The sequence below is a fragment of the Scomber japonicus genome, chromosome 24 (assembly GCF_027409825.1).
Source record: "Scomber japonicus isolate fScoJap1 chromosome 24, fScoJap1.pri, whole genome shotgun sequence".
NCBI classification, from domain to species: Eukaryota; Metazoa; Chordata; class Actinopteri; order Scombriformes; family Scombridae; genus Scomber; species Scomber japonicus.
Window position 1 is genome coordinate 5,348,466 of NC_070601.1, and position 27,856 is coordinate 5,376,321.

The 27,856-nt window shown below is 40.9% G+C and overlaps 2 protein-coding genes across 2 annotated transcripts in view; both read right to left on the bottom strand.

The window, feature by feature from the left end:
* Positions 1-921: 921 nt before the first annotated feature.
* On the bottom strand, positions 922-16,923 carry LOC128354254 (SLAIN motif-containing protein 1-like). The gene is given in 9 exon segments (XM_053314513.1): positions 922-1,886; positions 2,307-2,628; positions 2,729-2,878; positions 4,446-4,949; positions 5,979-6,128; positions 8,300-8,419; positions 8,550-8,693; positions 13,517-13,653; positions 16,472-16,923. Coding segments are annotated over 9 exon segments (2,046 nt in total). The 5' UTR covers positions 16,915-16,923; the 3' UTR covers positions 922-1,810.
* A 1,421-nt stretch (positions 16,924-18,344) lies between these two features.
* mrps9 (mitochondrial ribosomal protein S9) overlaps positions 18,345-27,856 on the bottom strand; it is a 29,244-nt gene continuing 19,732 nt past the window's right edge. The window contains exons 8-15 of the mRNA XM_053314262.1: positions 27,200-27,230; positions 27,029-27,108; positions 21,923-22,008; positions 21,688-21,763; positions 21,424-21,592; positions 20,763-20,871; positions 19,767-19,936; positions 18,345-18,748 (exon numbers count right to left, since the gene is read on the bottom strand). Coding sequence (XP_053170237.1) covers positions 18,657-18,748; positions 19,767-19,936; positions 20,763-20,871; positions 21,424-21,592; positions 21,688-21,763; positions 21,923-22,008; positions 27,029-27,108; positions 27,200-27,230 — 813 coding nt within the window. The 3' untranslated portion in view covers positions 18,345-18,656. The remainder of the gene's footprint in view (positions 18,749-19,766; positions 19,937-20,762; positions 20,872-21,423; positions 21,593-21,687; positions 21,764-21,922; positions 22,009-27,028; positions 27,109-27,199; positions 27,231-27,856) is intronic.

Sequence of the window (27,856 nt, forward strand, 5' to 3'; positions counted from 1 at the left end):
TCAATTATGTTCACCTGAGAAGAATTTTGCAGCTCTCACATAAGCCCTCACCCTAATCATCAACATTTTCATAAATAACTGGAATGGATTACAGTTACATTTAGGAGCTTCAATTTAGGAGGTTTTAGGTTTTGGCTCTAACTTGATAGATAATGCAATAGAACTGAGTCAGAGAAAGTTGCTGCAGTTCCACCATTATTCCACTAGTTGGCGACTTATGGGTTTTTGGACTTGAGACTGATTTGAAAAGTTGCAGGAGTGATGTTATGAAAGTTGCATTTCAAACATATGAGGTGTGTGCAGGACTCACTGGGTGGATGGATGTGTGCTTGGTGAAGCAGCAGGAGGAAATATTTGCAGGGTGCATGTACAAGTAAGTTATGTTATTAAGTTTGACTTGTTTTTGTTAATTCCAACTAAATAAAAGTAAATACAAGTGCTGTTTAAGGATTTCTCTCTACTTTTAGACGCTGTTAAATGCTTTATGCTTTAACTCTTCACTCAGTAAATGAGTGACTCGGTATTGACTGACTGTCCCTCCACATCAGTGAATACAACACATTTATTATTCAGACATATTCATTTCTCAGAGCTGCAGAAAAGAAAGGAGATATTGATCAGCTGTTTTGGTTATGGCAGGTTGTTCAATAATTAACATGTAGATATTTAGATTTATCTTCCAACATGTTTGTGATGAACCATAAACGTAAAAGAGCAAGAAACACAGTGGAAAGTTACTGTAGATAAAGTTACAGTAAGTATGAAAGAAGTAGTGGATCAAAGGCCGCTTTAATTCAGTGTGTTTTATTAAAATGTTTCACTCATTCAGTCAATCACAGTAACAAAGTGTCCGGATTTTGTGAAATGTGCCATGATAACTGTCAATTAAAAACATATGTCAAATATTACAAACAGAGAGTGCTACATTATGCCGTGTTTAACTGTGACATCTTCAAAAAACAAATTAACAATACATTTTATATAGAAGGTCAAATGTAAAAGGAAGTGCAATCATTAGTAAACAGAAATCCAGAGATTTATACAAAGTGCAACATGAATAGATCCTTATAGGTCGTTAAACAATTTTAAAGTGTTAATATACAACAAAGTTTTGTGACGTCGTGGTGAGACAATTTTGTAAACACATTCAGACATTTCATTTTGGTCAAGATTCACATTTAAAATTCAATAATATTGCATCAATATATATTCATATGTATGCACATGTAATAGTTAGCTTTGTACACCCATACATACTTTAATGCTTGTAAAAATTAGACCAAATGTGCCCAATCTAACAGGGACTGATTAAATTTTAGCAGCATTGTTGGCGCTTGTTGCCAGAGGGAAAACGTGATTAGTCAAAACATTTATTCAAAATAAATATATAAATAAATATAGTATTGTGATGCTCATTTCATAAAAACTGGCAGCCCTCTTTAGCAGGTTAGTACTACTGGTACCCTACAGCCAGTGGTTTATTGCACAAGAGCAACTTGGCACAGACCAAACTCACACACTCGTATCCAGAACCCCCCCCTCAAAAAAAAAGACAACCCGCCTTCTCCGAAGAAATTCTGCATAGAATCGAATGGATGATGTGAGAAATCAGTTCATGTGGAGACCCCTCAACTGTGGTCCGTTTGGATAACATTTGAACTATTCTATGCAGGATCTCAGATTTAAGGTCACCTTGACAGTTACTTTTTGGTCAAACCCATTCAGGGTCCCCGATGAAAACTTTGATGTTGAGGTGCAGTGAGTTACCCCAGCCAGCGGGGTACTACTACTGCACCAGTTCATCCATTCGTCAGTAGCAGCCATCTCTCCAGGTGCTGTCACGAAGGGCACTGAAGGTGGACAAGCTCTTTGGAGGTGTCAGTAAACTGTAAAAAAACAAAAGAAACCAAGAAAGGGTCACATCAAAGCAGGTAGCTCCAGGTCTGAAATGTGAAGCCATTGCAAAAGTGTCCTTAAACCTGCATTCTTCCTAACGACCAGCAGGGGGCGACTCCACTGGCTCAAAAACAAAGTCTAATTGTATGGAAGTCTATGAGAAAATTACCCTTCTTATTGATTTACTACTTCAGTAAACAGTTTTCTCATGAGTTTACGGTCTCAATAGCTAGTTTCAAATCTGTGTGTTTTCAGTTCATGGAAGATAATTGTAAGATTTTGGTCACAAAAACAGTCTTATGACATTTGGTTGTACTTCAAGTTTCTCTAAGCAGTCAAATATTCAGTTTTTCTGGTAAGTACATTGTGTTCTCAAATATGATCATAAAACCTGTTCCAGCAGGGTTTACCTGCGTGCTGGTTGGGCTGCTTTGCTGCGGGGGGTGGGGCTTGGTGTACCGATGAAGGAGGTGGGGCGTGGCAGGCTGCTGCGAGGCGTGCCCGGGGCTGAGGTGGGCATCGCCCCTCCGCCTGGTGATTTACTGAGCATTGGGATCCCGCTGTTAGTCCCACTGCTGCAGTTTAGCGACTGGAGGCTGGTGGAAATAGGCATGGTGGCCGAGCCTTTGATGGTGGGACTGACGTAGGCAGTGGCTTTTAGGGGTTGCCGTGACAACGAGGAAAAGTTCCCCACGCTCTGGACTCTGTTTTGCAGCTGGCCTGGGGAGGGGACTGGAGGTGGGTGGGCGGGGATAACAGATGCACAAGCATAAAAAATGTTAAATGTTAAATTTATATCAAAAAAAAAACCCCAACAGAAGTATCATCTTACTGGAGGACTGCAGGCGAGCCAGACCGCTGGACGAATCAAAGCTCTGGCTGTTACGAAGCAAAGAAGGGGAAGCACTAGGATTGGTTGGAATGGGCACACTTGGCATGCTGGGAGCTCTGACAAGGTTAGGCATGCTCCTCCGCAGCTTATCTGGCAGAAACAGACAGAAACACCCACAACAAAATACATTTATACAAGTTTAAAATTTAAAAAGATTTTAATGTAAAGATACAAATAAAAATATATAAATATACCACACTTCATGTTACACTATTGGTCATGCCTGTTCTTTTATTACATCTCCATCCTTTAAGACGCTGCATAAAACTGGTTGTGATCTCCCTCACCATACAACAGCTTCCAGCCCCCTCAGTCAGATATACACTCCTAACGCTAATCCCATCAAACTCTCTCTCGTCTCCGACTTGGAATGGAAACAACTGCCAGTCTGAGAGCTTTAAGAGCAGTTGTACAAGAGGCTTAGACAGAGCTATTATTAAGTGGTTAGAGCATCAGTGTGGGTCAGACAGGGGCGTCGACTTCTCAGAATGAGAGAGATGATGAGGAGTAAATACTTATGAGTGGATAATTAATGATTTTAGTGTTTTTATATTGTGCTCCATCACATAAAAAGTTGAATTAATGTTATAAATAATTTCTAAATGTTTGAGTTATGAAATATGTTTGGAATCAAGTGGAAAACTGTGTCGACTTACTCTCATATTCGGCTGGACGACATGATGAAGTTTCCCCAAAACAATACGGCCAACAACATACACATATGCACATACAGTAAATACACACATATATATTGCACATACAAAACATAAACACAGAGATAGCTCTCATTAGTAATGTTCACAGCATTAACAGTGGTTTATTTCAAAAGATACCACCCGTTTACCTACTTTTTCCTTTTCTTTTTTTTTTTTTTTTTTTTTTAAACAAACCGGCTCTAAAACGTTAGAGGGGAACTCCAAACACGTAGTTTTAGTGCCAATTTCCTTCTTTTGAACTTAAATACATTTTTGCTGAACTTACATTGTAAGCATGTCTGGAAAGGATCTTCTTATAGTTAATATTAATTGGAGGAATGATTACAGCAAGCATTTACGTACCTAAGACTACTGACTTTAAAAGTGTGTACCTATCCTTTAAATTGTTCTCTTCTGAGTCCTCCAGCTTGAAGTGCTTTTGAGCTGCATTGAATATTTTTTCTTGACCACTTGGGGGTGCCAAACAGGCTCTAAAAGCAACACTGACATCCAGTATTACCATTGCTGGGAGTAGAGGTTCCACATGTAATAAAGCTACTTTCCCAGTGGCGGTGGGGCAGTTATGATTGTCAGACTATTGTGATTGTCTGTTTGCTGTGTGTCGCTGGGCAGGTAGCATACAGCAGGTTTATCAGAGCTTGTTTAATGATTGTGAACTAGCTGAAAAATGCTAAAATACTCAGTTGAGCTGTGGGGAGCTGCAGAGTCAGGAGATTATTCTGTGTTAATCACCAAATTATATATGATGATTTTATCCTTTGTTCATTTAAAAATATCCATGCAGCTTGATTTGACATTTTCTAACAAAGGGAGCCTTACTTCCTCTTTTTTTAAAATCTCAACTCCAGTTTGAAATACAGCCTTTAATTTCTGGATCCGATATCAACCAAGAACAAATTCCTTATAGGCAAAGAGATGATGCTAAAAGTGGCTTTTCTCACCTGATCCTGGTCTGAATCCCTGCAGGTCGGCTGCGCAGGGGCTGCCCAGTCCCAGACCCTGGAGCTGGGTGTGGGCCTGAGGTTGCAAAGCGAACCCAGCGGAAGGGTACGGGGATGTGGATGGGGTGGAAGGAGGGGTGGACAGGGAGCTGGTGCTTCTTCGCCAGTCTCGAATGCTGGCGAAGGTGTGGGAGTGAGGCAGACGGGTGAGGCGTGGCTGCGGAGGGGGCAGGAGGCCGTAGTCTTCGTCGTCCTCCTCGTCTTCCTCCTCCAGGTCGGGGCCAGCGCTCAGCTGGCTGAGCTGGAAGGAGAAGCTCTGGCTGCGGCGGTTGGCCAGGATGGACGTCGTGCTGGCGTAGTCCTGCCTTAGACCTGGGGGAGCGAGATATGAGGACCAGCGTGCAAAACACACACACGCACACAGAGCCAGAGAGACACACACACACACACACACATATCACCTCCTGGGGTTAATGAAGCTGAAGTAGCGATGGGCTCTGAGATCTGGTGCCATATGTTAAAATATTAGAAAGGAGGGAACAATAGAGACAGATGGACAGCAGAAGTGAATTGGCAAACACTGACACAGACAAAAAACTGACAAAGCAGACACTTCAATATAAAGTCAATTTTCTATGTAATGTTCTGAAATTATTTGTACTTGATTTAGCTTGAAATGCATGTTCATACTTTTAAGATCTATTATATTCCTCATAGGAAGGTACTGAAAGAAGTGCTGTTTTGGGAATTAAATCAGTTATATATTATTCACTAGTATCACATTTTGTCTACTGTTCCAGAGCCCCTATAAAGACATGATTCTTGGTTAGTTTTACAGTATATTGCTCAGCTTGTCTTGTTTATTCTGGTCTTTTTCTTTCCTTTGGCAATGAAAGTTATTTACTCAGAAGAATGAAACTGGCGCATTGTATATTTTCAGGAGCATTTTTCACAGATATACTATCTTCCAAAAACCTGCTTGTTTCTTTTCATTAATATTTCTCTGATTCTGGTGTGAAAATCAAAAATGTGGGTTAAGCTTAGCAATAACTGCTTTTATTTTTAGGTATAAATCATTATATTCTGACTAATGTGTTCGTTCGGGGAGCAACATGATTTTGCTCTCTGAATAAACCTTGCTAGCCTGAATCTTGATAGCCTTGCAGATATTTTACACATTGACTCAGCATGCAAAGCACAGGTGGAACGAACAACCATCAGATATTATTGCAATGCAGTGCAGCACTTAACGTCCTGAATTACACCTGCGTTTTACATATTAAAATGTCTTCTGATGCATATTCAAACCATCTCTCACTGTATATTTCTGTGCAACACTCTGCACCCCCCAGTTTGCTAATCACTGGCCTAAAAAAGGAACAATACGGCCAGCATGAAGTCGACCAAATTCCCTGCAATTAAGACTTTTAATCATACATTCTCAGAGCAAGTGCTGTTCTGGAGACAAGGGGGAGGCAGAGCCGAACAACCACAGAAATACCATCTGCATGTTTTCCTTCTGGCTTAACTTACTCTCTTCTTGCAGCCGGGCCATAACCTGGACGTCTGTGAGGTCTTGCAGTTTGTATCCCAGAGTGATGGAGTCGTCCTCTGCCTCTGAAGCACCAAGGTCACTGTCCATGGATGACTGTGGACTGAGGGCGGAGCGCCGGAGACTGCGGCCTTCAAAACGATCACACAAGAAGAAAACAGAGTTTGACTGATGATGAACTTTGCACACCGGCAGCTTATCCTTGATCTTAACCACGGTGTTAAACAAATGAGACGGTCACTGTGAAGCTCGGCCACGTTCAGTTTTGGTGGCTCAGTAATGAGGAAAGCACCCTCGAGTCTTTTGAGTGTCCTCCACATATAGATGAAGGATCCAAACTAATGGAGGGTGATACTTGGCTCGGAGAATCAGAGCCTATTAAGCACCAGTGAGGTAGAAATATTATCTCAGAGGTTATACTAACCTCTCCCCAGTTAATGATATTCCTCATATCTGCTCTCTAGAGTAACAGCAATGATGAAAAGGATTATTTCACTCACTTTTGCACACTTTATTAAATTTATTCATTCATCGTTTGGCTGATTTTCATGAATTTCAACATTTTGCTAGATTTGTTAATGTAATCATCCTTCACACCTTTGACAAGATGCACCTGAGAATGGATTTAAATGGCCAATGAAATAGTCCCCATGATACCTATTCTCAGTAATATCTAGAAGAACTGGGACATTGTTTTATAAAAAGACTGTTGCTACTTAAATGAATGTTATTTTCTAATACTGTGAGCACCACTTGTGTTGTAATGAGGTGGAGGCAAACGACTAAAACTCAGATTAAGAAAACCAAACATGTTAAATCATTCTAAAGTCAAGCATACACCTTTTGTAATGTAAACTATACTTTTGAAGGTGTCAGACTCTTTGGGTGATGATGTAGCTCAGTAGTGGTACAAGAAATGAGTAAAGACCAGATTGTTGGGTCTTTAGATGATGTGTATGTCCAGTTTTCAGAAGGGACTTCAAGAGGCCACTGATGAAAGTAAGTATAATAAAAATATATAGCTTTAGGGAAACATAGATACCCTAACCCTCTCCTCTGAAAGTACTCTTTTGGGACTTTGAGGAGTTTATATTTTAAGATCATGTGTGGATTTTTACTGGCAGATATTTCACAACATACCAGAGTTTTTAAATCGGGTGTCAGGTTTTATATTCCCATGCTGACCAGATGAATGCACACTGAGCATGCTCTGTGTGGAGCATGTGCACTACTTTGACTTGACTTGAATGGGAATACAATAATTTAATCACGCAACTCTTCTATACTTTCCAAATGTTATCAGACCGAATTGATCAAATTCTGACAGTGAAATGAGTCATTTTGCTGGGAAATGTATTCACCATTTTACAACCATAATAGTAGTGACGGACCAACGAGCAGAGCCTTTGATATAAACAAGTGTCAGTGTTTTGGTAATTACTATAACAGCCAGGAGGGGGATAAAACATTGAACTATAATAGCAAGAGACAAAACAAATATGTTCTATTGTGTTTATCTGAAATACCATAAGGTTAGAATTTGGACCCCATGATCTGAATTTTTCTAAAAAAAACCTTGTTCCAGCCTTGAGTTACATATTAGATTGGTGACTCACAAAGGAGGGCAGATAGATGAAAGAGTTTTATATATTTGGAACAGCATATCTAAAAAGAACCAAAAAAAAAAAAAAAAAGAGCAATACACGCCCCAAGCTTTTTAACGCCTTGTTGCTGTTTAGAGTAGCACTGTCATGGAATTGAGCCTCGGGCACTAAACCACCAGCGGGCCCCTGTGGCAGAGGTCCCGCTGCTACATGAAGCTCAGGATGTGAGCTTCCCTCCCTTTGGGGTTCGATCCGTACCCCAGTGTAGCCCGTCTCTTTCCCTGCAGCTCTGCCCTCTCCGAGTCTGGAACGTTACTTTTTCCATCACTAATAATGCACTCGAATCTGCCACCCGCTAATACAATCAGAGCAGCAGAATATAGTGACATATAATGAGCAGCGAGCAGTGGCACAGTTTTTTTTCCTGCTACTGAGATGTTGCTTGAAGCTGCAACAAAAATATATTCCGACTCCCACGACTTGCATAAGAACATAGTTGAAATAATACATTAAAAGCTTCTGGCTGACCCAGTTTTATATTGAGAGTCTTCACCTGCACAGTAATATTCTGATTTTCTTATCTGCTGTCTGTGCTGTTTTATACGAGGCAAGAAAAGAAGGATTCAGCTTGATTTTACATGAAAAGAAAGACAGAGAGGCAGCATGGGAGGAGTGGGAGAAGCAGGAATCGGGCTTACTGCGATTGGCAAGGTTAGAGAGGAACGTGGGAGTCCTCTCGGCCACGGGGGAGAGCTCCTTCCCCACGGGGCTCAACGTCCGGTGGAGCATCAGGTGGAGCGGGGAGGAGAAGGATGGAGCTGAGGGAGGCAGGGGAGGAGAGAGAGGAGGGAGGGGGTGGTGGAGAGGAAGGTCAAAAGACAAGACACTCAGGTTTAATTTAACCAAGTGCTACATGAAATAGGAACAGGAAACGTGTGGTATGGTTACCGTGTCTTTCGGACGACTGGGGAGTAGTACAGGGTTTGGCTGAAGGGGAGGTGCTGATGGGTGACACCCCAGCAACTCGACTCAAGGGAGGACCGGGGGAGGAGGAGGGAGAGGGGCTGGACAGTGAGCTACGCCACCTGGAGACTGAGACAGGATGTGGGTTCAGGGGAGGAGAACAAGGGATGGGAGGGAAAGAGGAAGTTAATATTTAATTTACATTTCCCCCCCCCCTTTCTGTTTTTTTTTTTCAATCAGTACATTGCCAAATTGAAAAATACACCAAGCAAAGTCATTTAAACACCTGAGACTATGTGAGAAAACTGGTTAAGTCCATGTTTATTCAGGTTTTTACTTTTGCAACCCACTCCTGTGATACTCTAAGTGCTCTTCTCTTGGGATGCAACAGTTATGTTCATTATTGACTAATCTGCTGGTTATTTTCTCAATTAAATCATTTGGTCTGTGAAAAACATCCATCACAGTATCCAGGAGCACAAAGTAACATCATCAAATGCCAAAATATTCAGTTTACATTCATGAAAGAGCAAGAAAAGCAGCACATTCTCACATTTGAGAACGAGAAACCATTAAATGATCAAAATAATTGACGATGCATCTTCTATTGGCTAATTGATCAGATCAGGATGAAGCCCTGGCTTTTGACTTGCAGAGCAACATTTTTACATTTACCCCAAATTCTGTAATTTAAAGCCAACATTTTGACAGTATAAAAAAATGACAGGAAGAATCTGTTTTGAGCTTTCCTTTAAAAAGGACATATCATGATTTTTCTGAGTGACCTGGATTCAGGTAGCAAAACAGACAATAACAGTAAAACTGTACAAAGACAGACACCATCATGGAGCAGAGGGCAGTGCTGTGCAGCCGTTACCTCATCAGCACTGTGACTGTCAGTAACTGCACAGCGGCTGCACCATGTGACAAAGCACAGAGGACAAAGCAGTATTCAACACAACAGAGCCGCTCACACACTGCAGCTGTACCTGGTGCCGAGCGTCTCAGACAAACACACACACACACACACACACACACCGCGGTTACTATTCATAGACGTAGAGAGGAAACTTCTCCTGGTTTGTAGCGCCTGTGATATGAATATCTAGAGAACAAAGATGAATATAAATGTGCTGCATTGTGCATTTCTTATTAAAGAGTGTGTAGATGTGTATGTGTGTGTGTGTTACTGGAGCCTGCATACACCCATACAACATGCAGGAAGAGGATTTCTCTCCCTCACCTGTCAATACGAATATAAGCCACTTAGCTATGAAGGGGGTGCATCCCTTTCATGTAAACGGTTTCTATGGCAACAGCTCTCCATTTCACTGTACCCAACCCCGGGCGGCGAGAGAGAGGAGAGGAGAGAGAGGAGAGCGATAGCGGGCCAAGCTGGTGGGAGGATTCCTCTGCAGTTTGAAGTGATGCACAGGCTCCGGCGGAGGACCATTAGCATGAAGAGAGCAGGTTCACCGCCGCTGATGCAACAAGCTGCACAGCTGGTGCAACTGTGGAGGACCAGGCCGAGTCAGAGGTCCACTTCTCTGCCCCAAATATTAGCCAAGACTGCAGCATTAATGCTACTATAGTAAAGTATGTGGACACGAGACTCATGATTCATGACTGACCCATAAAAGATGTTATTATCCCTAGTTTGGTGTCAAAGAGCCAGATGTTCAAATATGTGCATCTATTGTACAAAAAGAGAACCATGTTACTTGTTTGTAATTAACAATTTAAAGCACACTAATTAAAAACTACAAGTCACTGAAGAGTTTTGCTCTCTAACAGTTGAAGACAGGTCACTGCATTGAACACCTGTTATATTTTTTCCATGTAATTTTGCATACATGTGATATCATTATCACTGACAGTCTACTTTCAGAGTGTGAAGTTACTTTGAGCTAAATACAACATGTCATCATGCTCACTATAACAATGCTAACATGCATATTTTAAAACAGATAAAATGTTTAACATGTTTTCTTAAGTTGGCGTGTTAGCATGCCAGCGTTTGGTAATTAGCACTAACCACAAAGTGCAGAATGCATTTCCATTTGAATAAAAAAAGGTGCAAGAACATGGCAATATGAAATGTAATTAAATTTTAATTCATAATGTTCATTGAGATAATTAAAACTGTACTGAGGATAACATTGCCACTTTGCACATTGAATTACATGCATAATATTTTTCAAACTGCATGACTAGATTGCACATTGAATTATCATGTTGCAGAATGCACTGCCATTTGAATAAAAGGTGCAGATACACTTCCATACAGCTGAGGCTGATGGGAATGCTATTTGTTTTGCAGGTTTTTAGTGAAATACCAGTGGAGATTATGATCTGATAATGTTGCGAAATGGAAAGTTAAGAAGTGAGTATATTACATCACATGAATATGTGGCCTAAATGTTATGGCAGAGAGTTATCAATCCTTGTTGAGATACTTCAGTCTGGACTAAAGTGCTGGATGACTGACATGAAAGTGACAGTGTATCTTTATATTCTTGATGTTAGTAGATATTTTTTGGTGCTAAATTCTGTGAAATTAGTCTGGATGTAGGGATTATATCAGGATTTACAATCTCTGTAGCACCTTCCTCACACCATCAGTTCAGACTGGCAAAAAGAGCAGTGCCAACTATTTGACATTTATTTGAAAATACTTTGTTTTCAAAGTGTGGGAAAGCAGAGCAGCCTCACAAACACACACACACACACACACACGACTCAACGCTCCTACGCAGGTGAGTCGAGCTCCATCTCCTCTCGTTAAAAGGCTTCGGGGTTGTTAAGCTGCCTGTTCAGCCGAGGCCGTGGGAGCTGTCGCCTCCTCACGCTGCGGCCTCCGAAGAGACTCATCGATCAGAAGAGGATTTCTTTAACAGACCCACATGTGGATTGATAACCCTGATCTTCTCCCCCCCCCCCCTTTCTCCCATGTTGTCTGTCGATAAGCTCAAGACGTGAAATCTATTTTTAAAAAGAGAGTCAATTGAGGTGCATGAAGTAACCATGGCAACGCTAAACTCAAACCAAGAGATGGGCTTAATGCCTCTATTGATTTCACAAGGATGACAGCGGATATATTTTCCTGTTTTACTTCCTCAATTAAATGTTTCCTTGTTTGTGACGACTTCCTCTGCTTATAATTAACTGATGCCTGTCACTATGGCATAAGCAGGTCAGGTGACCCGGGCCTGATCTGCTTAATGCTATGAGGCGTGGACAGATTATCGGCAGTGAGCTCTGTACTGTCCTGCTGAGCTTGATTAGTCACACTGCCTTTAACCTGCCTATTCTGGCCACGAAGGAAAAGTAGAGTTAGAAGTGCCAATATGTGCATTTGATAATGTTAGGGACACTTTTTAGTCATTACCTGGCTTTAAGAAGCTTTATATAGAGCGAGTTGATCAGAAGATTTATTGATTTTAAAATCATAATTTTTCAAAACATATGGTGGTTCCAGCTTCTCATGAGTGCACATGTGAATATTTTGACATTTTTGGACAGTTTGGACAGGCAAAACAAGCGGAAATGTGGGAAAATGTGACTGGGAGAAATAAAGAAAGAAATATAATCTGCATGTTAGTCGATAAAAAAAAACAAAACACTTTCTGTAACTAGTGTCCATTCCCGTCAATTGGTTCCTTGTAGATTACACCGAGTGATCTACCTAGAACCTAGAGCCAGTTCAATTTTGGTCAGCGCCAGACGGCACCAAGAGCACCCGGCCATGCACGCTAGCGTAGAGGTGAAACTATTTGGCTGCTCCTCTTGGCCAAGCTCTGCGTTGTGTGAGACAGTAAGTGAATGTGAGGGAATGAGTGAGCTCCTGTGTTTTTGGCAAGACACCCTAAGAGCTGTGCACATCACTTCTAAAATAGACTTCCAGGGCGGGAAGTGTCGTGCAAACTAATCTCAGGCAATTTCTGTTTCAGCCTTCTGTTTGATGTACGGAGGAGAAGAGGAGGGATGTAGAAGAAGTGAGAAAACAGTGTGAAAATATGTACGTGATCAATTCAGTGCAGCCAAAATAAAAAGCCTGGACTGCTTGAGAAAGATAAAGCTCCACAGAATTCATGAGCCTAAAACAATCATTGCATAAACTACTTTTCTAATGCGTGTCTTATTAGTGGGAAAAGTGACTAATCTGAAATGAGCAACACCCCCGGCCGGACTGAACTCCAGCTGAACTCCAAAGAAACGTTTCTAGCTTTGCTTCCTAGACAGCAAGAAACTATAAAACCCTTCAAAAACACACACACACAAACACTCCACCAAAAGCACATGCAATACTTCTTGCATTTGCATTGCATTGTGGGTCATTGAGGTGAGCACCAGAGGGGATATTACAGTCTGTAGAGTCTAGAAAGAATAAAAAACACCTGTAATTTACCACCGACTGCAGCTGCTTCAACAAGAAGATCCAGAAACAGACCAACTAAGAATTTTAATTCAATCTTTTGCAGACTTGTGAGGTTTTATTGAGCTGGACTCTATTTTTAGGACTTTGATATATTTGTGTTTATAGTCCTTAAAGAGGCAAACATGGTATTTTATTGCTGCTGAATGCACTTGCACGTCTTATTCATCTTTTCACCTGCTGTATTTATGTTCATCTATTTTCCTTTTTGTGAATTTTTTTGCAAGCACAACTAGTGTATGCATGTTCTAGCAGTGCACAACTATTTGGATTCGCTATGGTAACGAGTCTAAAGGTGTGATTTCACTGGCTTGGCACTTCTCAGACCAACTGTGAGAGTCTTAAAGGTTTGTACAGTCTGAATGCATCCGTGTTTGTCTTGTTGTTCCCTGTTGACTCTTTTGCTGTTCAACACAAAAACTTCCCCTCGAGGGGCCAATCAGTCCCCCGCCCCCTGCCGCCACCACACACATACACACACACACACACACAAACAAACATCCCTGTTGTCTCGCACCTTGTTCCAGTCTCAGGGATAGCGATCGCCTCGCCGCCTCCACCTCCGATTTGGGACTGTCCAGGACCTGCCGGCACCACTGCAGAGGTGTGAGGCAGTTATCTGGGGACTCTATGGCTTTTGGTGAAGTATACAACCTACAGAGAGACACACAGATTGAAAAAGTGGGAGTCAAACATGGGTTTTAACTGCTGCAGAACAAGAACAACCACCCCCAAAATATTAACATCATGCAGGAGCTAAAAGAAAGGTCAGAATCTGTAGGATCCAGTAATCCATCCTGTAGTTGTTATAGTTGATATTTCAGTCTGAATCGCAGTAGATGGCCGACCGTCAGCCATCCATACAGACGTGCTGCTAGTGGTTAAAATTTTTATTAGGTGCAAGAACAACTCTTTGATCTCTCTGTTGCTCTCTCTCATCATAAACCCAACGACTCCTCAATTATTCTTCATTTTTAGGACGGATTGTGTTCTTCTTTTTCCCCCAGTTGATCTCTGAGCTCATTTATTTCTTGCACTTCATTTGATATTTAAAATGTTTTTAATTATACTTGATGTTTGGATCAAAATATAGCTATTTATTATGATAGTATATGTTGAAAAGCGTTTACAACCTAACATTTTCCTTTTTTGGCATGAAAACGGACCATATTATAAAAAATACCCATATTTTATATCTCTTATACATAAAATAACTGTTTCATTGCCAGAATTATTCAAACTTTGTCCGATTTGTAATGTTTTGTCCTTTCTACAGAACAGCTAACACTATTATAGATGACTTATTGTGAATGGAACAAGCACTAAACTGGCAGCTGTCATTTACACACCGTTTTACTTCATCTCTATCTTCACCTTGGCAGGATTTCAGTGTGTTAAGTAATATTGCAGATTTAGGAATCTTCCGCCTTCCAGTCCCTGACGGATCACTATTCAGACTCCATCCTTCTTTTGTGCCACCTACTCATGCCCCTCCTGACTCAGACAAATCTCTCCCCCTGGTTTTAAAAAGGTGGCGTTAAGCTTTTCAGATATCAAGAAGAAGAGTCGCTCTGTTGAAATGAAGTGGATTAGATTATTCTGACAGCTCTCAACTCCCTTCTTTTTTTTTCCACCGTCGATTTTGCTCTGTGGGCAACATGGAGGGAGCTGAATTATAGATTAAAACCTTCACTAACATCAGGTGGACGTCTGACCTGAAGGGGACAGAACGAATGAACACACACACACACACACACACACACACACACACACACACACACACACACACACACACACACACACACACACACACACACACACACACACACACACACACACACACACACACACACACACACACACACAGGTTACTATTTCGAGACATGGGGAGGGGGAGCGCCTCAATGTGAACACACCAAATAAAAGATGACTCCACATGTGCTGCAGTGCACAATCAGTCGTACTTCTTGTCAAAATATTTTGGCCTTGTCTTGTATTTCTAACATTAATTTATGCATGGTAACTCATCTGAGTGGGGTGGACAAAATATTAGAAACACCACTCAAAGCACCAAAAGACAGCGTCTGAAATGACCATAAACACTTTCCTATCAACAGTTTCAGCAAAAACTGAAAATTATTAATTCATTAAATGACCTTTAATGAAAGTAGGATTCATAGCAGGGCTGCTGTATAAGCTATAGCAGCGTAGGTGTACTTTAGTGCTATAACTTCATTAATTTATCAACAGATTATCGTCTGGATTGAAAATTGTCATTATTTCTAAGATCTTGTGGTGACTTCTTCACATCTTGGTTTGTCTAAAATTGAAAGTAATTCAATTTACTATCATATATGACTCAGAAAAGCTTCATAGAGTCACATCTGAGGAGCCTCCACATGCAAATTTGTGTCAAGTATGCTTAACAAAGACACTACAATGATTAATCAGTTATCACAATAGTTGCTGATTAATATCCTGTCAGTGAACTAATGGATGAATGCAGCTCTAGAGTAGCTAATACATTGGGAACTGTATGAAACTCAACATATAAACATAATGTTACAGTCTGTACCGTCTGTATTACAGCAATACTTTACCAATCAGCTGATCTACAGACAGAACATTACTAGTATGAGTGAATTAATCAACTGTTATTTCAATTAAGCTAAAAACAGTCAGTGATTACACTTAAATGTGACTGTTCTTTTGGTTTTCTCCATTTCAAATAATCATGACCAAGACATAAGCAACCTGAGGGCACTCTTTAGGTTTTTACTAAGTTTTTTAAGGTAGCCTCTCATAGCTAACTTATTAATTAACCGATAGAGTAATTAAGTAGGTACTCAAAGTATTGGGCTTGTTTGCATGAAATGGCACCAATGTCAGCAACATGTCAGTTCCTGAAACTGATTTCCTTTCTGTGCAATGACTTCCTTCAACAGAAAAACACAACAGGTTATATTCACCCAGGCCTACAGTATTATTCTGCAAGATTTTATAAAGATATCTCAGGAAACAGACACAGTATGTCATGGAAAGCTCAAAAAAGCCTGACACAGACCTGCTGCACTATGGTTTGAGTCCCTGAATGTAGCACTATAGTTAATGCAAGGCAGCCACAAATGACATTTTAACATATTTCTCTGTGTGCAGACTGGAGGGAGAATTGCAGCTTGGTGCAGCCCTGTGACAGGCCTGATAACAAGTGGCCTCTCCTCTCAGCTGCCTAATTAAGTTACAAGGTGTGTGCGTGTATGTGTGTATGTGTGTGTGTGTGTGAGTGGCTTTGTTTTGGCACTGCACAACGCTGCAAGCTCACATCCAAATATGACCAAGAATAAGAAGAAAGACCAACCAGTAGAACCATCAAACATCAATGTGTGGCCTTTCTGCATTCAAGATTCATGACTTGAGCTTTCTGTATAAAGCAACAAATGGTTGAATTGAAACAAATGTGCCAGACAGTTACCATGATTCTTCAGCCTCCTCTGAGCATGATAGCGAATCCAAATCCAAAAGCTCCAACTCATCCAGCACCGACAGCTCCGACACGTCCACCTCCTCATCTTCCTCCTCCTCTTCCCCCGCATCAGCCTCTCCATCTCCGGCTGTGTGCGGATGGAGATAGTCGAAAGGCTCGTCTGGTGGGAGCGCCAATGACCCCAAGGACGTCTGGCATAGCAGGGTTGGAGGCGGACTGGGAAGGCAGTATCCCCCGACGCATCCAGGAGGTAGAGACAGCACATGTGGGCCGCTTGAGAAGCCGCTCGCCCGGGTCCGCAGCTGCTCATTCTGCCTCTCCAGTTTACGGACCAGCTCCTGCAGCTTCTTCACCTCCAGCTCTGCGTTCAGGGTGTTGCTGTTGCAGTCCACCTCCGTCATGATCGCGGGGTTTAATACAGCTGCCTCCATTGGATCACACACAAAAAAAATAATTAACGCTGTCTTATTGCATTCACCCAACCTCCAGTTTTTTTTGGATCCAGAAATGGAGGAAGAGGTACGACGCTCCCGGCTCACCCGTCGCCCTCACACACTGCTTTCTGTATTCTGGTATCGGTAGTAATCTGTCTAGTACGCCTGTCTGGACTGTCACCCAATGGGAGACTATAATAACTCCACCCCTCCAAGCACGCACACCCACTCACCCTCAGCCTCCACCTCCCAAAGCAGCAAGACTGATTACAGGTATTAAATACACCTGCTGCTAATCTATACTGTAACACAATGAAAACAACAGATGCGTAAATGTTTATCTATTTGTTTTTACGCATTTTACGCACGGCTTTTTTTTTTTTTTTACCATTTATTTCTAAGCACACAAATGATTGGATATACTGCAACGGACACAGATTACATATTGATCTATTCATCTATTTTAATACATCATCTATTGTTTCTTAGCAGGTGTGATATGATTAGCAGAGACACACCTGGTTTACATTTACGCACGTTTGGTGACATCTTGCGGCTGAAGCAGGTTATTGCACCAAGTGGCACAGAAACCATTTTATATTTGTTGTATGAGTTTATTTATGGTGTTTAGTTTTTGATTGATGATGAATATGCAGTTCATTAATGTACTAAACATGTGTTTTGTAATGGAAAAAAATATCAAAAGAACATTATTTTAATTTAAATGCTAAGTTATATATCCATAAGTACAAATGGACTCAAACTCAACCCAAAATACTCCAATTCAAGACTCTAGTCTGATCTACAACACCTTGAACGCCTCTTTTTCTGTATTTCATGGTTTTGTGAACATTTGTATGAACTAAATAAAGTTTTGGGGCAAAAAAAAGAAGGTAACAGCACCAAACTGATACCTGATGCCTTAACAAAGTTCACAGATGAAACTAAATTGATGAGCTAAAAGTTAGAAAGTATATTTATACAGTGTGATTGTTAATTAATAGTTATTTATCAAGTAAACATACTCCACATGTGCCAGTTCCAGCCTCTCAAATATGAAGTTTTGTTTTATAAATTTGTGGATTGATTACATTTTATAGACTGTATGAGCAAGTTATTAACTGGCAATAAATTAATAAAAAATAATTAGTTGCAGTCCCAAAACAATTATAAAAACACTATTTTACAACACTAAGTTAAACTCATCAGCTTCAGTTTCCAATGCAAATTTTAAAAAAAGAAGCATTTTATTTGCTTTATTTAACACATTGAAGCATCTTGGAGCTTATTTATGTAAATTACCCTAAAACTTAATTCCAGGTTTTAAATCGATGCTTATCTGCCGGTTTGTAGTCTCAATTAATAAAAGTTAAACATATCAAATGGCAAAAATGAGAAGAATACACAAAATACAAAGAAACTGTTTTTATGAGAAAAAAAACACTTAATTTATTGATTCATACACTGATAAACATGTTCAACCTGTTCATTCATTCCTTGACACAGACCTCCATCTGCTGGCCGACGGAGCGAACTGCAGCTCCTGCATCTTCAAAACATGGCAGCCGTGTGAGAGTGTATGAAGACGTTGGCCTGGTCGTTCTTCAAAGAGCTTTAAATAAACTAAAATCACACACGAGCAACATGAAGAGCATCTGTTCACACTGAGGTGAATAAAGAAGTCAGTCTGAATGTTTCATATTTGAGTTTCTTCCTCTTCCTCTTCTTCGTCTTCCTCCTCAGCGTTTCTTCCAGGTGAATTTCTTTCTCGCTCCCTCCTGACCCGGCTTCTTCCTCTCTCTCACTCTCGGGTCAGGGGTCAACAGACCAGCTGGAAAAAAAACACAGAGAGAGAGAGAGACGGATGAAACATGATGGAAAGAGGAGGAAAATATAGACAGTACGTTGCTTTTTGGATGACTCACTTGAATTATTTTCTTTTGGTTAAGTGGAGGTCGGAGTATTTTTTGCTTGCTGACACTGTCTACATTTCTTCTTTCTTGTTACACTTCTACCTCAACTTTAGCTCAGGGCTGCAACTAATGAATATTTATGGATCATCTCGATTTATCGTTCGGTCTACAAATGTCAGAAAATGGTTTAAAAATGTTTTCCGAAGCCCAAAGATTTAACCTGAATGTCTCATTTTGTCCTGATCAACAGTTTATCACCCAAATATATTCTGGTTACAGCTGCTGGTTGTAGCTTCTCCAATGTGAGGATTTGAAGCTATTATAAGTCATATTATTATTATTAGTCTTTATGAAACAAAGATCATGCACAAAAAACTATTACTGTAAATCATAGTAAATTGAATATCTTTGAATTTTGGTCAAAACGAGACATTTGAGAACGTCACGACTGGCATTTTTCACTATTTTCTTCCTTCTTTACATTTTACAGACACATTTTTCTGCTGACAATTTTTAAAGCATATCACAAGTTTTTAGATTGATTTGCTACCTTTACGTCAGAGTTTGGTTTCAAGTTATTTAAATATGCCAAGAAAATAATGTTATAGCTGCTTATAAGTTTATCTTCTAGTATCTGATCTGAAAAGCAGTGAAGAGCAGAAACTGTGTGGAAAAACTTCCTGTTTGGTGCGTTCAGGAGCTGGATGGAAAACTCGACAGTTTGGTTTTAAGTTAAAAAATAAAACAAAGAAGACAAAGTGAGAAAGAAAATGTAACTCTACTCTAGCAGCTTTTCTTCATTTTCAAATATCACACCTTAGTGTTTACATTTTAAAGTCTCTGAAGTTCATTTTTATACCAGAATAGAGAAAGAAACTAAAGGTTTGAAATCATCAGCAGGCTTAAATGAGCTAAAACATTAAAACAACAACTCACCTTGTCTCATGTTCTCCATCTCTCCGTCAGACAGGAAGCCGAGCAGAGCCTGGGCGATGGCGAGCCGCAGCGCCCCCGCCTGGCTGGACCGCCCGCCGCCGCTCACGGTGCATTCCAGGTCGAAGCGTCCCAGCATGCCCATGAACTGAAGCGGGAACATCAGCTGCTCTCTGCGGGGGGAGGGGAGGGGACGGAGAGGTGAGGAATTAAAAAAAGAGCGAAAAGAAGAAGAAGAAAAAACAAGCGAGAGATAATAATAATAAATAAAAAATAAAATAAAATGTTTAAAAAAGAAGGAGGTGAAAGAATGAAGTGTGGTTGAATGAGGCAGAGCGGGAGTGTGTGCTATTTAACAGATAGCGGTATCAACGGCAGCGGCTTAGTTAATTTAATGTCTGGTTGGGTGACTTTTCAGACAAGCAGAGAGGATCCCAGCACTCTGAAAAGCTTTCTTTTACAATCTCACCACCACATATTACACATTTATTTCTGACTCAGCAGGAATGGGATAAGGTTATATATGTGTGTGTGTGTATGTGTGTGTTCTGGATGGCGTCTCAGACTGAATGGCCTATGGCTGCTGACAAAGTCAATTGTCCTCACACTGCGTGACAACACCAGCTCTGGACATTAACACACACACACACACACACACACACACACACACACACACACACACACACACACACACACACACACACACACACACACACACACACACAATCACTCAACTGTGTAATTAACTTACAACAAGAAGATAAATAAAAAAAACAGGCAATGCTGTGAAGAGTGAAAAAGCTGCTTTTTAATTTTTTTTTGGCTGGGGGAAGGAGAGAGGGGGTAAAAACACACCACGTCTTGCATTTTAAAGGGAGAAACTATCTGTGAGTCAAGCAGCAGCAGCAGCAGCAGCAGCAGCGAGGGCGGCGGTGGCGTTAAGGTTGTAATGTGGGAAAAAAATAGCTTGCGGTGGAAATGCTGGCGAGGCTCTCCTACCTGTCTTGGAGGACGGGGAAGTAGTGCAGGTAGTCCTGACCATTAACGGTGATCCGTCCTGAGCCGGAGTCTCTCAGAACCACGGAGGAGTTCGATGTCTTCCTTCGACCTAAGAGGAAACACACACACACACACAAAGACACACACATTTAACCTCATATCTCTGTTTATTTATCATTTATTACAACACAGATGGAAATGAGGTGAAATAGACTTTGAGCTACAGTAGAAGGTACAGTCTCGCCTCTTCTACCTGAGATTTAAGCTACATTTTTAGATCCATTTGTGTAGATTTCTATCACTTAAGATAACATTATACTCACTTAAGTAGCTCCTTAGATCTGGGAAAAAAACCCTTCATTCTCTCTTATATATACACGTTTAACTATTTTGGAGGTTTGCTTGAAACTAAGTTATGTTTCTCGCCCCGTCTGACTTGGCTGAGGCGTTTCCAGATCTCAGAAATGAACATCATTAAAGAAAATGTCACTGACAAAAAAACTACAAAAATGAGACCCCATGATCAGATATTGAATCTATGGCATCTCTGATAAAGCTGACGAGGAGTTTTTTTTACCAATTATAATGTTAAAACCTTCTAAATATATTCCAAAAATAGCAAATTAAAGCAAATTAAGTGTGTGTGTGAGTGTGTATCTACCCTCTGCTGTGCTGAAGGCCACGCCCCTCTCATCCTTCTCCAGCTGTGGCACCATTTGCTTCCTGGACTGAGCCTCCAGCTGCTGACGGTAACGCAGGACAAACTCCTCCTCGGTGGCGCTGTACGGCAGCGACAGCAGACGCTCCATCGACTGGATGAAGCGATTGTACTAAAGAAAACAAAACCTTTCCATTATTATTTTTGGAAATAAGAGAAAAGCAGAGGAAGAGGAGAAAAGGAGGGAAGAGGATGCTGTTTACTTACATCATGAGCGGAGATGGTCTCCACCAGCAGCACCTCCAGTTCCTCCTTCAGGAGCCACCTGCTTGTTCCCAGAGTGCTGACGGAGACAAACACACATCATTTTTTAAACTCACTCCACTTGAAGATGTTTCTAAAGCTTTAGAAATGGTTTTAATGGATTTTTATTACCATGTCAAAAACATCTTTTTATATCTTAAGTGTAAAAATCGTCCTCTTCACTTCACTCTTTACTTACATCTGCTTGACGTCTTTGGAGAAGAGTCCTTTGGCTCTCAGGCGATCTTGGTGCTTCTCTATGTTCAGGATTTTGCCGAATAAATCCTGAAAATTGCACCAAAAGCATAAATCATCATTCATAATCTGCATATTCCTCACTGACGTTAAGAAATATTGGGAAAACAACACATTCCTACACATAAGCGCCTCTCAAAAAAGCCACATTCCCACATCCTTGGTGGATTTAACAGGCTGAGAAAATTGAATTGGGGGTGACCACCAGGCGTGGACCCCTACTCTACTTTTCCTCACGCCCCTTCTCCCCTCCCTCCGCCACCCCCCTCCCCTCCACAGCAGGAGCTGCCATGCAGAGCGAGCTAGCCATCCATGAGTTGGAAAGTGGCCTTGTCTAAATTGGCATCCGGCCCGGTGAGACTGGTGGAAACCTTCCATGTGTGGCCCGTTCTGAGGGGTCACAGTTAGGATGCAGGACTGTTGGGGGGGGGGGGGGGCAGATTGAGAGTGGGGGATTTAAAGGAGACATATTGCACACATTTCCAGGCTCTATATTTATATTCTAGTGGAATATCTTTGCATTATTTACAGTTAAAATCGCCTTATTTATCTTATAGTGGCTCTTTAAGCAGCTCCTCAGTTCAGCCTCTGTCTCTTAACAGGCTGTTTTAGCTCCTGTCTCTTTAAGGACCCTCTCCTGTTCTGATTGGTAGACTTCTGGTGTCTTGGGACGCTACATAAACACACATTATTAGTCAGATTTCACTTCTTTTACTGGTTCTTCACTCAAATGTACTTCTCAAACACATCTGTACATGTTCCAGCCTGAATCTGATGTGAAATATCGGAGTGAACGACCATTTATGGGCATGTAGGAACAATCTGATGTCATCATGAGGAGGAAGTAGACATAACTTTACAAACAGTGTTCAGAGTAGGAGGTGAGGTTCATTCTTCACCTTTTTTTAAATATATTTTATTGACTAATTTAATTGAAAACATAGAAATAATAATGAGGTGTTTGTCAGAGTGAATATTTGTTTTGTTTAACCCTTACATACTGTTCAGGGTCAAATTTGATCCATTTTTACATTTTAAATCAGTTAAAAAAACTGAAATTTGAAGAACTTCACATACAAAGAAGGAAATATATTCAAAACATATCAATCAAAAATGTCAAAAATGTTCATTCTACATATTTAATATCATTTGTTGAAATAGTTTCTCCTGTTTTATGTAACATCTGACCATTATAGTGTTTTCTCATGTAGTTTTTTCTCATGAAAACTGAAAAATTAACTCTTTCATTAAGGATTAATCTCACTGTGACTGATGAAGTGTTTATGAATGATTTGTGGTTCAGAAGTTTGTTATTGAGACTAACTGTGAGGAAATACTGTGACGGGTCAGAATATGAACAGTATGTGATGGTTAAGAGTTAAATAAATGAGGCATGAGGAGCATGTACATCTACAGTCATTCTGACCTGCTGAAATATAACAAAACTGTTTCATCCTTCACACAGTGTGGACTCGGTTGACCTCAGCACCTGCGTCTGTATTCTGGCCTCGAGCTAAGCTGGAAGAAACGCTGCTGGAGCAAAACCGTGAAACTAAAATAAATGACAGGACAGTTTCGGGGCTCGCTCGTCGTTAGATTGACGTCGGGCTGGGAATAACCCCGAGGGGAGCGCGTCACGGCGACGGGCACAGACAGACAGACAGACGGAGGGCAGGTGAGGAAGAGAGGAGGAGGAGGGGGGGTGGGCATGCTGGTCACGTCCCCGAGGCAGACACCCCCACCTCAGCCAAGCAGCGCCTGGGTGAGAACTCATTTCCCCGTCAATTATTCACCAGATGTTTGTTTAATTCCTTCTTGATAGAGTGTGCCTAATCCGCTGCCACTCCGACCAGCGACGGAGGGGTACAAAAAAAAAAAAAAAAAGAAGCAAACATGAAGCAAAAACCAATTTTCTTTGCAAAAAAAAGGGGGGGGGTGTAATAGAAAATCAGGGAAGAAGAAAAAAGAAAAGAGAAGGAAGGAAGAGAGGAGGGAGGCTTGTGTTACACGTTTGCAAACACTGCGGCCTACAACACGGAGGAAATAATTCGCATGGATTGGCCGGATGAAAGGAGAGCAGAGGGGGGCCGGTATCTGGATACGTATAAGTCGAGCCGGTTACAGAGGCGGACGAGCTCCAGCTCAAACTCTTTCTATTCAATCAGCGGTCTTTATATGCACGGAGAGAGGAAGAGAGGAAGAGAGGAGTACAGTCAACAAGGAATAGTATATAATGGTGGAGCACTGGTGTGACTCTTTGCTGTGCAGGTGTAGATGGGGTTACAGTGAAAAAACAAAAAAGAGGGGTGGGATGGTGTTTGGGGGTGTTTTTATGGCTCCCGAGGGTCGTGGCTATAAAGGGCTCAGCGGAGCAGCGAGCAGGTTAATGTAGCACGATGGATGAGCAGAGAGAGAGAGAGAGAGAGAGAGAGAGAGAGAGAGAGAGAGAGAGAGAGAGAGAGAGAGAGAGAGAGAGAGAGAGAGAGAGAGAGAGAGAGAGAGAGAGAGAGAGAGAGAGCTGCTTTACACGTCACTGCCCCCTCCTGGCAACACTCCTGAGGTGATAACAATTTATTATATATATATATCCTGTAAACAAGATGGTAAGGAATGAAAGGAGAGAAGAAAGAAGGGGAGAAACAGGGAGAGGAAAGGTGAAGGAAAAGAAGGAAGAGGAGAAAATAAAGGAGTGATTGAGCCTGCAATCATACAGACAGGCAGCACGAGCTCTCAGACATGTCTGACGCACCTATTTAAACCAACAGCAGGGGGTGCAGATTGCTGCTGCAGGGCACAATAGTGTGTGTGTGTGTGTGTGTGTGTGTGTGCGTGCGTGCGTGCGTGCGTGTTTAAGAAGTGTGAACCAATATTCAGAGATCATACCTCTCTCTGTGTTTCAGATACACACACACACGCCTCTTATCTATCAAACGTCTTTGAGCAAGGTCAGCAGCAGCAGCAGCAGCGGTGACGGGGAGAACGTGAACGTAACAAAAGATGGAGGAAGGAGGTTCCCCATGTCTCCCTAGGGGGTCTCAGCTACCCCTCACCACCCCCCCTGCCCCCCTCTCCAATCCTACTTTCCTCCAAAAATCCCCGTGGAGGAGTCGCTCCCCGTGGCGGGACAAAAGCCTGACAAGCCAGACGTGCTGCACCTCAAACAAGATTTTGAACTCGGACACAAAAACATTCCTGACATGTTTTTTTTCTTTCCCTCCATCTTCACATCTCAACACCTAAATCCTTGTTTTTTATTTTGTTTATGAGGATGTCAGTGTGTTTGGGAACATACTGCAGTTTATTCATCATGTTTACATTCAAACAGCCAAATTAAACCTTTATTTTTTCCTCTCTTTCTTTTATTTTATTGCCTTTAAATCCATGAAGGACACAGAATGAACTGCTGCTAAAGGCAAAACGTAAAGAAACAGACACCACGTCTAAAATAAACAGTCTAGTTTATGTCCTTCAAGCTCAACAAACAAACATTTTCTTCATATATTATGAAGTTTGGTTGAGTTTGGAGGCATTTTGAAGTTCTGCCACTGAGACTTCTGCCAACGCCCCCGTACCACGGAGGAAAAAGTGAAAAAAGCATCCAAAAAATACCTTAAAAAACCCTCTGAAACAACAACAACAACCACCAGGAGCAGAGTGGGAAATGTGAATAAAACCCTCTGTCATGATATCAATATTTATCATGATTCAGCACATTTTCTGGAAAGTCTTTAAAGAAACTTTCATGTATAAAATAATTTATGAGCACTTTTCAAACAGAAAAGCAGCAGACAGGAACGTATCATTTCAGACTACTGGAACATCTGTATCCTGTGAACTATTTTCTATTAACGTACAACTGTAGAAGCTCAATAAGGAGACATTTTTGCAATAACTTTGCTCAAAGTATAAAGACGAGATACATGGGTCAATGGCGTTTTTTTGTGTCCATGTGGTTTAGTCAAATTTGAAGGGGTTAAAATGAGAAGATACACGTATGAATAACTTGCACACATTCTTTTTTTTGTGGACCCAGCATCAAATTTCTGCTTTTAATCCATTTTCAGAGAATATATTAGAGGATTATGGCAAACACGTCTAAGTGGTGTAACCATAAAAACACTATATCATATTATTAAACTTACATGATCTTACATGATAACTTTTTTTATATAAAAGAAAGGTAATGGAATATAATTGTTCTAAATATTACATGTAATCTGGGGAGATCAGGAAACATTTCACTTATTTTTTAAATGAAGTAATTATTTGTATGAGTCCACTTAAACACACTGTAGGTGGATAAAATATTTGATATTTATCATTCTTTTACGGTTACACCATTTGACATTTGCAGGTGAAAAAATGGTGCAAATGTCATTTCAAACCAAATCAATTTTAACAAACCTGTTTTAAAACTATTTGTAGATTTGAGGATATTTTTGAATTGCTCATCTTGCCAACCCTTATTTGACCCACTGACCGATATTAGAGTGTTTTAATACTGTGCTGTCCCGTGCTGCAGGTGATTAAATATAGAAGAGTATTTTAAGAACCTGATGGTGATTTTCAGCCAACATTAGTTTTATACATTAATAGACACAAACATGTCTGAGTCTTGAACACAAACACCGACATCCTATATCTCAAACAGTTGTCAGCTGATTGTTCACCACCATATTCTCCAGTGAATCACCTTTTCATCCAGACTACCGTTGACCCTCCAATCCTGCTCCTCCCTCTGTCTCACCTTCCTCTAATCTCCCACCTCTCTTTCACCCTGGCTCTATTCAGCCTCAGCTCTCTGTGTGGAAAAGAGGATCTGACGTTGGCTCTCCTGGGGAGGGACGACGGCGCAGCTTTCTCTCAGCTCACTCTTTCTCTGAATAGAATATGACCCGAGGGGTGCAGGAGGCAGGGGAGGGATGGAGGGGAGGGCAGGTGAGTGGGAAGCCGGGAAGAACTAGGGATTTGAGTCGGATGAGAATTCGACCTCCACCTGCCATAAAGAAAAAAGGAGAGGGTGCTTCTTCCAGCTGCCTGCAGTACTCACATGCATCAGGGTGTAGTAGGCCTGTTTGCCGGTGTAGAACAGGAAGTGGAAAGGCCGTCTGTCCTCTCCCCACTGGATGGCTTTAAGGAAGAGGAGAGACTGAGTTTACACCACTCTACATTCAGGAAACATTCACAGTGAATTATTTCTCATACTGAGCATGAGACATACCTCTCTGCTTTGGAAAGATTTCATCTGGATGCTGCAAATGAACACAGAGGAGATATTTTAGTTTATCCTGAGAGAAGAAGCTAGTTTATATTAGTTAGAGCAATTAAAATTCAAGTTTATGTCTCATCCTGTGAAGATAATTTAAAGCTGCTATTGATTAGTTGATTGATTGAATTAATCTATAAGAGTAAATTTGATAATTTAATTGATTTTACTCATTTTTTGTTGGTTTCAGCTGCTCAAATATGGAGGATTCGATGCTTTGTTTTTGGTCGTACATGACGATGAACTAAATGTTTGGACATTTAAAGCACTTGTCTAGACAAATAATTGTATAGACACATAATTAGTTGATTAATCAGGATAATAATGTGCAGATTAATTGAAAATGGAAATAATAATTAATTGAACTGAATTTATATCCAAGTGCTGAAATACAGAATATGTGATAGTTTCTTAATTATGGAAGTTAAAACTATCTCAGAGGACTTTTTGGTTTGTGAGCCTCAATTAAGGCCTAATTAACCAAAAAGACAGTCTTGATACACAGAAGGAAAAGGTGGGCAGTATTTTACAACAGAAAAAGCATAAATGGAAATAAAGTCAATAAAAAATAAGCCGAATCGTATGTAATTGAGTGTAATCCACACAGACGTA